General features: G+C 37.9%; 2 protein-coding genes across 4 annotated transcripts in view; one reads left to right on the top strand and one right to left on the bottom strand.

The window, feature by feature from the left end:
• Window positions 1-4561, bottom strand: part of ckap5 (cytoskeleton associated protein 5) — a 37855-nt gene extending 33294 nt beyond the window's left edge. For all 3 annotated transcript variants that reach the window (XM_020651273.3, XM_020651274.3, XM_020651276.3), the window contains exons 1-2: window positions 4443-4561; window positions 1364-1460 (exon numbers count right to left, since the gene is read on the bottom strand). In XM_020651273.3, the coding sequence (XP_020506929.2) occupies window positions 1364-1420 (57 nt within the window). In that variant the 5' untranslated portion in view covers window positions 1421-1460; window positions 4443-4561. The remainder of the gene's footprint in view (window positions 1-1363; window positions 1461-4442) is intronic.
• A 3279-nt stretch (window positions 4562-7840) lies between these two features.
• On the top strand, window positions 7841-13460 carry cstpp1 (centriolar satellite-associated tubulin polyglutamylase complex regulator 1). The gene is made up of 9 exons (XM_020651267.3): window positions 7841-8084; window positions 8248-8350; window positions 8635-8765; window positions 9009-9093; window positions 10205-10290; window positions 10816-11023; window positions 12094-12203; window positions 12472-12535; window positions 12769-13460. Exons 1-9 carry the CDS (start codon window positions 8042-8044, stop codon window positions 12935-12937), a joined length of 999 nt encoding a protein of 332 aa, XP_020506923.1. The 5' UTR covers window positions 7841-8041; the 3' UTR covers window positions 12938-13460.
• The last annotated feature ends 1939 nt before the right edge of the window (window positions 13461-15399 follow it).

The following is a 15399-nucleotide window of genomic DNA, read 5'->3' as shown; positions in this document are numbered from 1 at the left end:
TGGTTCTGATGTTGTAACTTTTTTTGTAATACAAAAAAAAAAAAAAGGTATGGCAGACGCAGGATCGAAAATAGCCTATGGCCAGTCTGCTTGTTATTCTTGTAAGGTTCCACTTCAGCTACGACTGTCATTGGGCTGTGGGGTCTAAAATTAACTCAGGCCCAGGAAGGTGAAACAATACCTGTAAGGTGAAAGTACTTTTTAATCCTAAATCCATATAATGTACACTGCAAAACAAATGTGGCACTGCACATCATTTCATTGACATCATAAAGTAAAACTAGATCTGTGTGCAAATACAACCACCGGAACTTCTGCCACTACATTAGTTTGATATTCTGCTGATCTATGAAATGTCACTTTTACTTTTTTTCCAGGTCCAACAGGAACAAACAACCCAAGACTGGCAGCAAGGACAAGGAGACATATTCAGCATTTAACTCAGTAGAAAAATACTAAAATAATTAGAAAACTGCTATAGACCGATACAGACTTGGAAATGTACAAGAAGCCTGCATAGAGTGCATTCTTGAGCTGAAAGAAAAATTGACCTTTTCTTCATGGATTCTGCAATTTGCCAACACTTCTCTGTGAACAGTGATTTTATCTCTAGGTAGAGATTATATCCTCTATATCAGTTGTGATCTCAGTAAGTCAAAGTGCAGCGAAACAGGGACTATCACCAGCCTCGTTCTTTGACCAACAAGATGTAACTTCACATTACTATGTAGCCCAAGGAGCTAGCAGACAGGAGCTGTTTTTCATGCCAAGTCATTGAGAGAAAAGGCGAAACAAACCACCATGTATAAACTTTTTCTATAGAAAGCATTTGCTCATATCCAAGTTAAAATAAAAAGACATTTTGACATTGGTATAAGACTAATTGGTTGACTGGTTAACATGATGGTGATATGACTTGGGTAAGAGTTGTGTATACATTTCATCCCAAATGTTTTTAGACTTTTGGGAATAAATAGCCGACTGAAATGGTAACAAAGCATTCAAGAAAGGTTCATCAGAACAAAGCTGACAGTTTGGGATGTAAAATTAACCTGAACTTGTCATTATGTAAGATGTAAAAGGTTATAGAGCTGAGTTACAGTAAAAACCAACAGAGGAGTAGGAGGATCCATTAGTCGATGCACAAAATACACAACAGACCACAAAGGATAAAACATGGATGCACCCTTCACCTCTAATCTGGCACACAAAGTTTTTCTTAGGCAGGAGTGAGATATGAAAAACACCTCCGGTCAATATTTGACTCAATGCAAATCCTTTTAGATCAGGTGAATTTATTCCACGTTAAACTGCATGAGACATGATGAAGGAAAACCATCCCATTAGACAGTCAGTCACCCACCTTGTGTTCACATTTCTGGTCGATGGGAAGCTTCATCCACTCGCTCTCGTCCCCCATGGTGGCCACACAGGGGGTGGGCTTCCCCAAAGATACTCAACTGGAAAAACAAAAACAACATCATTGTCAACATGACATTACATTTCACCAGTGGACAACAAATTAAAAAAAAAAAAAAAAAAACTGAGTAAAGTCATGATTGTTGTGATGATGAATTGGCCATAAGATTCACAATTTGTTTTCTTTTTTATTCTCTTAGTTAAAACTATGGAAACAGAAATTACATGAAATTGGTCTCACAGCTTGAAAACAAGAGTTGTAGACCTTAGAATCTCTATAGCACTATCGTCTTTATGACATTGACATATTTTACTTTTAAAAGCATCTTCAGTTTGCATGTGGCCTACACAGATTTTGATAAAAAATTCTATAAACTCTGAAATTGTTCATCCTGTCTTCAAGACACCAAAGTTATCCCGCTGTCAGCAGAGCACTATGTTACAGAAGAATGCTTCATGTTGCAGCTGATTTCCCTTCATCTCTGCTGGGACAATGCGCCTTGCACTCTTATTCTCCTGTGTATGCACCTGTTGAATTCCATTTTCTGTAGACTATATTTCGACCTACTTATGGTGACACTGCTCAGGCTTGTTTCAACTCCGTGGCTACTTGCGTTCCTGCAGCATTAAAAAAAAATCCCCTGTAGCCCTTCAGTGCTTTCCAACGGACCACCATTATATAGACGCCCTAAAAACTTGATAGGACATGTTGAACTGCAAACGCCAGGTATGGCTCTTATACAATTTTGATCCATGGAAGTTTCTATTTGTAACACTTTACTTTAAAGATGTTTAAAGTCATTCAATCATGATATTATTGTAATGGCAAGTCTGGTTTATACTCCTGACCTATGTGTAGTATATGTCTATTGCACATGTTTGCAGGCTATGAAGCTAAAGAGATGGCCGGATTGCCAACTGAAAAATGGGAGGAGATAGAGTATTGTATTAGTGACGCATTTTGTCTTTTGCACACTTAAAGGTATCAAAATATAGCGTACAAATTATCTGGAACAAATTAGACCAATTGTAATCTCCTTCTGTAAACAAATAATACACTTATCCTGCTGATACAGTCTGGTCAATATCAGAGTCCTGAGTGTTTCACCAAAGACACTTTGACAAGGCAGATGAAGAACTCTCTTTGCAAGATTGGTAGTTCATTTTAGACTAAAGCAGCACTCACTTTCTCACATGAACTTCCTTTCCCTGGCTGGAAAGCCTGAGCATGTGATTGTCTAATGCACGGTCAGGGAGGGGCTAGGAGTTCATATTTCATATTGATCCAAGCCAGTAAAGTAAACAGGCAACAGAAATCATTCAAGTCTCCGCTGCTAACTCATGTCAGCTTGGAGCCACATTTAAAAACAATGAATGCAGAATTTGCAGCTGAAGACTATGGAAAAAGAAACAGGCTGCATATTTTATTTTAACAAACAAAAGATGTGTTTGGGGCAAAGATATGCAATGCACAAATCTGGTTACCACAGTCAATGCTTTCCATGTAATAAAGAATTAAAATAAACATTGTTTTGATTTGAGGAACTGTTTACAGCTGACAATCACATTTGAAAACATCATCTATAATTCAGCTCGTCTTAGGATGCATCTTTTCTTAAATATAAATGTCCTTGTGATTCATTTGGTCTAGTTTATATTTGGTCAGTCATGTGTTGTTTTTAAATCGTTGTTGGTTTTTTCAAAGCAATTGTTTAGCACTTCTGTATGGTTCTTTTGACACACCTCATCCCAAACAGATCATGTGGTTTTGATCAAGTGGCTCTTGTTGCTAGGAGACACAATTCTTGCTAAAGTGATATGATCCAAGAAAACTCACTAGACTGTGGATATGATGACAACCGTACAAAAAAACATTTAAGTAATTGACAAAGATGGAGAAGCAGAAGAATGTTATGACTGAACTATAATAAGCATTTAAAACCGATAAAAGACAGATTTAAGGTTTTTACAGGTTCACAGACCCAGACTTAAAAAGACTCTTTTACCTACTGCAATTGCACTTTATAACGACTCCCCTTTAAGTAAGGACAGAAGACATTTAAACTTTAGCCTGAGTTACATATATCATATATCAAACTGTATTGTGGGCTCATGTTTTTTTTGTATGGGTGGGATATGCATGTATGTATGTGTTTGTGTGTGTGCTGGCTGCTGGAACACCTACATTTCCCTGCTGGGATGAATAAAGTATATCTTATTTTACCCTCTTTAAAACACACTCACTTGATACATCATCCGTCTGAAATATCATTTATATTAAAAGGTAGGTATGAGAATATGAGTAAGACAGGCAGGAAAAACCCGCCAGAAATCTGACTGACGTGTTGAACTGCGCACAAGAATGAACACACTTAAAATACCAAATAAATTACATAATAAAAGGTGAAACGATATCTTGTGTCCATATGGTGATCCAGCTGAGCACACCATGCATCTACTCTACATGTACACAGAAACAAGACTGCACCCTCAAATACACCCCATCATTTACAGTAAGGTTGGCAACACACTGCAAGCCAAGTTAGCCAAATATTTACTGGTCGTCATCAGCCTGGTTTCCAGTTCGCTCAGTCTGGGAGAGGTCAGCATCTTTAACTAGCTGCCCTTAGTCCCCAAGTTAATTACATGAGCGCCATGTACTAGTAAGCTAACCTAGCAACTGCAGTGACAGTTGCTAGGTTAGCGTGTGAACTCGCTCATTGCTCGAGGCGGCACTGGCAAAGACACAACCCGTTCATTTTCTGATATAAACCACGTAAGACATTGTGGTATCCGCGTCTGAAGTCTAAAATGTGGGCTTTTTGTTCGCTCGCAGTCGTTGTCCGCCGTTAGCTGTCTGGAAAACAGGCTACGGGCTAACCTTTCATCCGCGCCAACACAGCCAGGCCTAACAACGCAGTTCACAGCACAAGCTGCACAAACACAACATCTTAGCATGCAAGTGGAGAGTCACACCTGAGATCTAACTAAAATAAACAAATGATTTCATATCGTTGGGATACCTGTTAGCTTCTTTAGAAGACAATACGATGCCGACTATTCAGGTCGATGTGGTTGATAGTGGGATGACTAACAGAGAAGCCCAGTCGAGCTTTATACGAGCGCAGCTGCTGCAAAGACGAGGCATCATTTCCGTTTCAAAATAAAACAAACAACAAACACATTTCTTGGTAAAAACAAATAAAAGTATTTGATGAATATAAATTAATTATTAAGAAACGTATTAAGCTAAAGCACCTTACTGAATACGTTTTCATTTGTTAGAGTATCCTTTTTCGCAATCGAGACATGTTGCACTCTTATTTTGTAGACCAATCCCCGGGCTGATCCTGCTGCTTGTGTCTAACTTGATCAAGCTTTTTTTGAAATACCTCCAAGGGCGGAGAGACAGAGAAGGGGCGGAGACAGGGGCACCTCCCTGACTACATCACTCCAGTATTCAGCCATTACTTTATGTACAATCTCAGGAACAATACATACACACCATGAAAAACCGGAACAAAGCACAACATGCTGTATTAAATGTGTCTTTAAATATCGGCAAAAGCATGTTCATTTATGAATCTGTGATGTTTTGGGGGCTTCCTTATGTGTCCCTGGAAAGAGTCATTGATTGGTTGCATTTGAATTATTGCCCGCCCCCATTGTTCCCCATTCCATGTTGGGATAGGACCATCCCATTTATTACTTCTCTTTGGATAAGTTATGATTGGCTGATCTCAAAATAAGCCTCCTACCTACGAAAATATTTTGTTCATTATCCGAATTCTTTTATCAGAATTCATTTTAACCTAATTATTTATTCCGATGTTCTCAGTAAATGTGTAAATTAGCTTAGACCAGGGGTGTCAAAGTTCTATTGGGTCGGGGGTCGGATTTGTTCAAATGAGAGCTCAAGTGGGCCGGACTAATTTTGCAGACATCACTATAACTAAACACATGGATATATAGGCTAATGTATGATTGTATAGAAAACTTTAACATTAACATTAAGCAGAGGGGTTAACTCTGTCATTGCAAACTGCATGTTGGCACATGGAAATATTTAAATTTACCACATTACAGAAGACAACATCAATAATTGTGTTTTGTTTGAGATTATTATGTTATATTTAAATATTGCTGTTCAAGGTTATAGAAACTTTGACTCAGGTTATTCTACCTGCCCTGGGATCCGTGCATTGGAGAGAGAGAGAGAGAGAGAGAGAGACTTTAGATCTGTGTGTGTCAGGCCACAGCACAGTTTGCACTCGTTAAGGTTCATTACAGATAAAACCTGCTCACATGAATAAGCTGTCACAAACAAACGGAGTGTCTTTGATGCATCTTCGGGTATTTTAGTGTGAGGCATTATAAAATGATAACATGTTTCCAAACCAACAGACTTGAATTGATCCTTCAGCGTTGATCACTGCAGTCTGATCTGCTCCGTGTGGAGTGCACGTTCTTCAACTAAGTAAACTCAGTTAAACGACTTTTAATAAGAGTCTGGCGGTCCGTTCTTCTACGTGTCCGCAATGTCGTAATCTAACTCTGTCTCTGATTTTTTATGCGCCATGAATCTGTGTCATCTCCGTGCGCAATTCGAGGAAGCATTTTAGCGCTGCTCCATGGTTAAACCAGCGGACCTCTGTATGATCGGGCAGCCTGTGCGTGATATCGTTTTTGGATAAGAATGAAATGTTCAGTAATAGTTATATTTTTACGGTCTGATGAAAGCTGGTGATAAAGGTACAACAGCAGGCTACTGCATTTAGAAGTGATGTCGCGCTGAAACTTTTAGGTGATCAACACGTTCAACTCTGGGTGAGCTAAAAATGAACCATCTGTAATTAAAATCAATTAATATTCATTTTAATTTACTTTTTTTTTTTTTTTTTTTTACAATAACCAGAGGTAAAAGAAGTCGGGAGATGCATCAGGCTCAATGTCTGGATGTGAGGAGACGGTCTGGGCCATTACGCATGGCGGAGAGGATTGTTTTTTATTTGCACGAGCTGCTCTTTGTGGCTCACTCCATAGGAAGCTTTGTTATTATTAGTCAAACTTTTGTTTTACGTCAGTCAAGACAGGAGAAATTGGTAAGAAGTGTGGACAGAACTGAAGACCGTCATGATGCGTGCGCAGTGCAGCGGTTAAGTCCCGTAGCTTTGATGAAATTCTGGCAACTTGTGAGCAAATAAAACTAAAGAAAGATCGCTCCTTCGATCTCTCTTGAAACCCTGCATTCTGTGTCACCTCTCTCAGGTGTTCAGCCTGTTTGCTGATTAGGGCCGTATGTCTGACATCCCTGGTTTAGACAAAATAAGCTTCCTGAAAGATAACAAAAACCTTAGTCGGCTCTATGACATGTTTTCTTTTCTATTAATTCTATTAAAGATCTAGTTATTTTGAATTTCATTTCAGTCGACAGAAAATCTTCAGTTTGTGTATAGCTAAAGCATGCTTTTGCAAAACATGCCATTTGTTTCAGACAAAATGAATGCCACAACAAAGCTACCTTTTCAAAGGTAGTACAACAATGCACACCTTCCCTTTGTTTGTATCTTTTCAGAGAGTAGCTTTTCATCATAAGAACATTATAAAAAGGAATAATCACTTGACTATTGAAGATATACATTGAAAGAAAGAAATGAGCTATTATACCGTATATACCTATTCAACTGGTGAAATTATTTCAATAAAACAATTCAAAAGTCACAAACAACCTACTGTAAAGAATATGTGCTGTTTTTGGTTTGTCACAAGACTTTTGAATTAATTGTAGCACATAGATTGCATCTTTTATTGAGGTGATGTGATGCCCTTCCACAGCCAGTAAGTCTTAAAGCTTGCATGAAACTGTTTCAGCTTCTGATTTCAGAGTTTGTTTGTAACCATCCAGGATACTAAGTAGGCTTAGCTGTGGTTTTGTTGGAAATAAGGTGGCGAGATAAAAATGATGAACATTAACAAAAGCCCTGAGATGGAATTCGCATTTACTTTAAGTTGCAATAATATAAGCTATCAAATCCTAATTTAATCCTTGTAATAACACAAATAGCTTTTACATTAAAGTATTGAATAGACTTATTTTCTTAGTATTATAACAATAAGCATAGGTCACATAGGCGACAACATTATTGACTTTACAAAAATCCAGTGAATAATCATGTTATAATTATAGTTTAAAAATAATTATATTTATATAATAATAATACAATACTAACATATCTACTACTATGTGGGAGGCTACTATTGTTAATATTTTATTATTATTTTTGTTTTTGTTATTATTATTATTAATTATTAGTTAATAGTTATTATGATCAACGTAGTTATTTAATAATGTAATCATTTGAACAACACAGGATAGGAACCTTTGTGCGCTATGTTTTCGGGGGGGCGGTAATAAAAGGTAACTCAAAACATTCTGACGTTTCCATGGAAGCCCACCAATGTCACAAAACGGCCGATCTATGATAGCTAACACAATCCGAAGGCTACACAAATGAATCTGTGCAATTATATACATAGCTAGCTCGGAGACGATAACAGTCGCACACAGACATCTCCAGTTTGTTCGTTAATTTCAACACTAACTCCGGAAAGGACGAGCAGAATGAACCGGTTTAATGTCGCCGTCCCCGTCGACGAATACCTCTGTATGTCCTGTTATCTTCTCCGCTTATACTGATGGAATTACCATGTGCTATTTGTTGCCTATCCACCAATTTGTCTTATTCATTTCTTTGCTAGTTAATTGATTTCAGCAAACTATAGCAGCTCTGTAGTTTGTGTATTTATCCGTTTGTGTTTTTCTTCCAGCCGACAGTAATGTGTTGTTTTACCTGAGTGATGCAGTGACCCAGCTGCTGGAACATAAAGAGGAATACACGCAGTTTGGAGTGGTCCGCTACTTTGCTGAATAGTAAGTCACACACACACACACACACACACACACACACACACACACACACACACACACACACACACACACACACACACACACACACACACACACACACACACACACACACACACACATAAACAAGTCTCCTATAGTCTTGTTGTCACTCATTTCTGTCTTTTCTTTCTCAATGTCATTTGTAAAAAAAAGAAATCACCTTTATCTCTATGCATGCGGGTGTAATCAGGCCCTCAGGAGTGCTGCCTCTGTCTAAACACTTTACTTATGTGTGTGTGTGTTTGTAGCTTCAGCAGCGTGAAGAACAGTAACCATGTCCTCTTCAGAGAGTATAACTACATTAAGGCGACTCCTCATAACAGAGCCTCCTTCATCAGAGTCTTCTGGAGATGCTACAGGCAGATCGGCAAGAGTGGGGGTAAGAGAGAGTCAAAAAGAATGAGAATGGAATCGAGATTACTACTTTGATGAAAGTCATATATAAATGTTTTTCCTCTGTGTATGGCTTGTTTTTTTGTTTTTTTTTAACATCATGTGTAAAGTCCTAGTTGTTAGAGACTTCCAGTGAAAATCAAGTCAGTCAATTAAACAATCTGTCTTACGATGATCACCGAGGTTTATTCTGTGAGTGAAGTGAGTTTCATGTTTTGTTGTTCTGCAGACTTACTATCCATGCACGAGTACAGGTCTCTGCTGCAGTTATTGTGTCCAGACTTCCCAGCAGAGATGGTGCAAAGCGCAGCCAGGTAAGTGCACTGACAGCCAATAAAAACCAACACACAAAAAAAAAATACTTTAACAATCACAAATAAATACGTCCTGTTTTTATTATGGGCAAAAACATCAAACACGTTGCAGCAATACGCTGTCATCAGCATAATCAGGACAGCATCAGAAGTCTCTCATCATATGAGCAGGTACAGTCAACCCCACAATCAGCGAAGAGAAATAAAAAAAAAAGTTCAAGAGAAGCTTCCTCTCTTAATCAGGAAAGTGTGACCTTGATGATGTGAAACCACAATAGAGTGTCTCAAGCTAGAAATACACGAATAGAATGTCCAAAACCAGTGAAATAAAGTCAATGTTTCTATATGGAGATATATTATAAAGATAACTGAAAGATAACATAAATGAATATACCAATGACAGATTTTCTTTTTAATTATGAAGAAAAAATAACATGATGTACAAAGAATGACATGGCAGATCTTTATTTAAAATGTTGAACATGCAGCTCCTACAGCAGAGCCAGAACCTACTCTATACTAAAAGAACAAATCAGGACCTGGACGATTAAGCTTTGCAACTTAATACATTGCACTGATTGTGTTGTGCCTTCAGAGTATGGCATGGATCAGTGATCTGTTGTCCTTTTTGAAAATGGAAAATAGTAAATGGACTTGAGCTTGTATAGAGCTTATCTAGCCTTCTGACTACTCAGAGTGTTTTTACACTGCAGGTCACACCTACACATTCACACACTGATGGCAGAGGTTGCTATGTAAAGTGACCATCAATATCAACTAATCCCATTCATACACATTTATATGCTGACGACAAAGCAGCAAGAGCAAGTTGGGGTTAAGTGTCTTGCCCAAGGACACATCATACATGTAGCTGCATGAGCTGGGGAGTGAACCCCTGACCTTCTGGTTAGGAGACGACCGAGTCTACCTACTGAGCCACAGCCTTGGCTCAGTTCTCTTGTAATGATTTTTTAAAGACATTTTGTTTTGACTGTATGTCTTTGCGTGTAGCGGTTCTGTTGGCGTTTGGTATTTTAATGCTCAGAACACAAGAGGACTAAATCTGCTGTCAGTTTAACTGTTCACTTTTTTTTTCTTTTTGGTCCTTTAGAATTGTTTTGATGGACGACGCCATAGACTGCCTGATGTCTTTCTCTGATTTCCTCTATGCCTTCCAACTGCAGTTCTACTACCAAGGTACCATGGAAACCACTGATTCTTATTGGTTATGGCTCACATCCTCATTAGCGTGTACATTGAGGATGAGCATTCAGTTCTACTTGTTTCTAAAAATAATCTCTTTTTAAAGTGATGCTCTACGGTTTGATTCCAAGTCAGTTATTCTGATAGGGGTAATTAAGAGCAGCAGTATGTTATCCAAATGTTTCATATGACTCAGTTCTTACTCATTGTTGATTAAATGGTTGTAGGATGCAGAACATTGAGTTATCTTAGGTAGAAATAATCTGAATTAATTTAAATCAAACATTAAAAAAAAACCTCTGTGTGTGTGTGTGTGTGTGTGTGTGTGTGTGTGTGTGTGTGTGTGTGTGTGTGTGTGTGTGTGTGTGTGTGTGTGTGTGTGTGTGTGTGTGTGTGTGTGTGTGTGTGTGTGTGTGTGTGTGTGTGTCTGTGTGTGTCTGTGTGTGTGTGTGTGTGTGTGTGTGTGTGTGTGTCTGTGTGTGTGTGTGTGTGTGTGTCTGTGTGTGTGTGTGTGTGTAGAATTCTTGGACAGCGTGCTCGTGATCTACCAGGATCTGTTATCAGGGAAGAGTCCAAACACTGTCATCGTCCCCACATCGGCCTCCATCGAGCAGCTCCCCTCCGTGGCTGCAGAGGAGAACGAAAAGGAGGAGCAGCAGCAGGACGGGGTGGAGTCTTCCACTCTGGCTCAGTGTGTAGACGACCTGTGTGACAGGTTTAAACTCAGGTAAGAGGATACACACACACACACACACACGTTTGAACGTTAATAAAACTGTCAATATTATTAATAAAAGGGTTTGACATTATAACTGGCATGATGAAAGACTCTGGGCCAGCTGATTGCACATTCCACCGGCCTGCTCGGGCCAGTTAAAATACTGCCTTAATAAGAAATGTAAAAACGGTAGCACATAAGTTATTTTGTTTTCCTGTAATACTGGTGTTTTGTTGGTGATTCTCAGGAGACTATCTGGTTACTTACTGCTACAACATCAACATTTTATAAGAGCACGCGTGTGTCACAGTTGAAAGGCAGCTTCACTGTCAAAACTACTGTGAGCAACGAGAATATTCATATTTTGTTCTCCTCAAAATCCAAATACATCTCCATCATTCTGAAATATATATGACATTCTCAAGTTTATTCACTATAGACTATTTATATATATAACAGAAAAAAGTGAGATTATTAGGAAAAGTTTTAAAATCAATTACTTTTGCATCAGATTGGTTCATTTTCTAAACTCTTGACTTTTATTATTATTTAAAACCAGTGGCACAGAGAGTCAGTGGCAAATGTCACTTAAAGTCAACTCCTGAAAATGGAGTTGTTAAGTATGTCTTCTTACATGTTTAAATGTGAAAATACATGTATTGCACTTTATGGACCCGTCTTTATTTGAATCCAGTATATTTATTAAATTACTTTACATTTCAGTTTACATCAAACAAGTTTTATTTTGTGACTTTAAAAGAACTGTGCTTAAATGTCCCTCTGGATTTTCTCATTTTGACCCCAGTTTAGCGAAGCTCTGACAACTTCTTAGATTACATTAATATTTAATTCTGCAACTAAGCTTAACTGTGGTTAATGAGATAAAGAGTCGTTTTTTATGGTTGATTATGAAAATGAAATAAATGAATTCAGATTATTTGAATTTAAATGAATTTCCTGGCTTAGTTCCATCTTTGAGTTGAACAATGACTTTAGTCTCTGCATTTAAGTGTCATCAGTTCCTTCTCTCTCTCTCTCTCTCTCTCTCTCTCTCTCTCTCTCTGTGTGTGTGTGTGTAGTCATCCTCCAAGGTCCTGTATGAGGGAAGCACTGGAACAGGTGGACAAAGTTTCTTACTACAGCTTCCTGATGAGCATGGCTAAACATGAGACCATCAACCAGACAATCGGTATTTAACATTTGAACACAACAACACTGTATTATTACTCTAACTATTTCTAGAGATTATTTTAAAATGAGGTTGTTAAGTGTTTAACTCGATTCAGACCTGACTACCTGCAAACTCAACTTCATCTAACAGATTAAATCATTTTGATTAGCCAGAATGCTCTGGGTTTATCACCACATGGAGGTGCTTTTAAATCAGAATTATGACGTTTTCAAATTCAGGGAATTTGTATGAATGAAGCTCTAACAGTTTCCTCCCTCCTCTGTAGGAGCGCTACCCAGCAAGGCAGAGCTGCTCATTGACCCAGAGATGGACCAGGAACTTGACAAGCTGTAAGAGCAGACAAACACACACACTTGAACATGCACAAATACACAGCTTTTCACACACACTGTATATAATACTGTACAAAACTGTACTGTCCTACAGGTTGAGTGTAAGATGACAAACCAACTCATTTTTAAATTCTCTTCTTTGATTCCTGTCTTGTTTTTTTTTTTTTTTCCTTTTCCTCCTCCTCTAATGTTCCTTGATCAACATCTCTTATCTTGTCCCGTGTTTCCAGCATCGCCCAGATCTCAGTGAGTCCTGGCAGCAACAGCAGTGGCAGCGCTGTGGGGGCACTGAAGGAGGTGCAGAGGAAGGCCTCCCCCAGGAGGAACATTCACCACAGGAGGAGGATGGAGGTGGAAAGTGACGGCTCCACAGAAGAGACAGACTCCTCTGAAAACTGACCTGTGACGTGTAAACTTCCATTGTAGGTCCAGATCTCAGGATGTCTGCATAGCATACATCATATTAAACCTCTAATCTGCAGAGGTGGAAAAGCGCACATTGAGACCCAAGAAGAAGAAAACACTTCACACAACTAGTGAAAAAAAGTCCAGTTAAGCTGTGAGGTATTCAGAGTAGTTCCTGTATACTTACCCAGGCACTATTACTTATATGTGTTTGGTATAGAGAGATCTGGAATTACTCCTTTATATTGATAAGGCTGTTTCTGCATACAGGCCGTAATAGCTGCCAAGTAATCCTTTGCGGCAAAACCATTTCATTTAAAACCAGAAAAAAACTTTTGCATGGCTCCCCTCAAAGCTACCAGACTCCACTGACCATGTTGAATACAGAATTATTGTCAACTGCTGCACCAGTAAAACATTTTTGTTATGCACTTTAGCTTCACTGTGGATGCTTTGAATTGTTGTCTCTGTCTGCACTGTTTAGTTTTGAATATAAATGTTGTCACTCCAAACAGAACTTCAGTCTAACCCTTATTTTTATGTTGTTTATGTTATGTGTTGCCATCATGAATATATGTGATTGTATAAAGAGTGATATCAAGTTGGATGTAAACTTAGCAGCTAGTGCTCTGTGATTAGTATTAACCATCTTGATCTTGTGTTTGCGTCATGCTTGAGAAGCTTCTGAAACATCATCACTGAATAACCACAACTAAACTATTGCTGTAATGAAACTTCCTATTATGAAGTGCGACAAGGTAAGTACCTGTCTCCTTACACAGAAATAGGAATAAAAGAAAGAAACCACCTATTGAATATAAATCCTCCTTGAATTAAAAAAAGCTTCACTTGATGTAAACAAACAAAAAATACTTATTAGCTTTTCATCATGCACTAACTGCATTAATCTGCTGGGTAAAATGTTAAGTGTTGAGAGAGGATTAATGGTGCAGAAATAAAATAAATAGGGATATTTCTTTATTTAAACATGGATGTTCTCTTATCACCTTTTATCTTTTAGAAAAGGTAACATATTTTCGGGATTTTCGGGAAGGTAAAGATACCTAGATGTTAAAGAGACATGAGTTCAAAATGTCCTTAAATCAATGACCTCATAGGATCACTGAGCTGCACTCTCCCACCTTTGTAAAGTTAATCGAACAAGTTTTGCTGTGGTTCTGTTTTGGCCGATGAGAACTAATCCTCTTTTTAGCTGTTGTGGAACTGTTTGAGGATGTATATCAGCTGTTCCTTCTAAAGCTTTTAATGACTTTTAATTCTAAGGGAATTATCATTTTTACTTTATAACATATTCCACACATTATGATGGCTAATTCTTTGAGTGTTTTTCCATGTAAGCCTTCACCTAGTTTTACAGTACTCTTTCTTCCTTAAATTCTCAAATTGTTACATTTCCATATTCCTGATTAATAGGTCGTTGGGAGGGTTTTTACTGCTCATTTAAACTGGAAACAAATAGTAACACGGGTAAGGGATTAAAATGCCGTGTTGTTAGTATAAAAGGCAATTTCCTAGTGTATTCCAGCCAGTAGATGGCAGTGTAGCTACAGATTTACTAAAAGGTTGAAACAATTAGACAACATCAGAAATGCATAAATGTATTTATTTTCCTCAGACCATTACAATGGCGAATTCTGTTCAGATTATTTGTCTTTTGAAGTATCATTCAATCTTTCTTTATAAATATGGAAATATGTACTTTTAGTTTTTAATCATTTTGTTTTACATGTTTATTATATAAATCCTTGTCATATTAAATATTTTTCTGTATGGAAGCCCGGAGGGATAAGAAAGAAAAAATAATTTAGGGTGATTTGTTTTTCGTATCTTAATACTGCAATACTCTTTTCAGTCACAAGAAGCTGACTGTTCTTAGCACTAAGAGCCCTGATGCTGGATACCTTCACACAAGAGCAAACTGAATCAATGTTGTGTTCCTCTGAGCTGTTGCTTTGTTTACGTTTTTAAACACTATAATTAATGCAAGTGAAACTTTGCAAACACACCAACATAAGCATCCTTATGAATGTGTTCATAGTATTTAACACATAACCTTTTTTAGGAGGATGGGAACAAGCCGTATGCGATCCACCAATTGTGTTTTTGAAAATATGAATCCTCTTATGTGAATAAGAAATCTTAAAACGTAAAAAATATGGATTGTTAAAGGTCACATTTTAAACAACTTTAAATAAGTCTCAGAGAAAAATATTATTTTTTACAACTGAAAGTACTAACAAAAGAAATATACTACATTAGCTCGTGAAGAAAACTATCAGCAGCCTGTTGAAAACTGACAGAATAGTGGAAGTCAACTTAATAGGCAAATAGCCAATATAGCAAATATGGCTTTTGGGGTGGCCAATAAGATTTTCAATGCCCCTGGCCCTCCCTCTGGCCACGCCCCTTGTATGTGACCATTCACTAAATGTCAA

This window comes from Labrus bergylta, chromosome 7 (genome assembly GCF_963930695.1).
Source record: "Labrus bergylta chromosome 7, fLabBer1.1, whole genome shotgun sequence".
Classification (NCBI taxonomy): domain Eukaryota; kingdom Metazoa; phylum Chordata; class Actinopteri; order Labriformes; family Labridae; genus Labrus; species Labrus bergylta.
Note: the sequence above shows the minus strand (reverse complement) of the source record. Positions and strands in the feature narration are given on the sequence as shown.

Bases quoted from the DNA above. Each gene is read 5' to 3' on its own strand.
- cstpp1 (XM_020651267.3), top strand. From the start codon at position 8,042: ATGAACCGGTTTAATGTCGCCGTCCCCGTCGACGAATACCTCT. The intron at 11,024-12,093 runs GTAAGAGGATAC...GTGTGTGTGTAG, and splicing joins TGTGACAGGTTTAAACTCAG to TCATCCTCCAAGGTCCTGTA. The intron at 12,536-12,768 runs GTAAGAGCAGAC...CCGTGTTTCCAG, and splicing joins GACCAGGAACTTGACAAGCT to CATCGCCCAGATCTCAGTGA.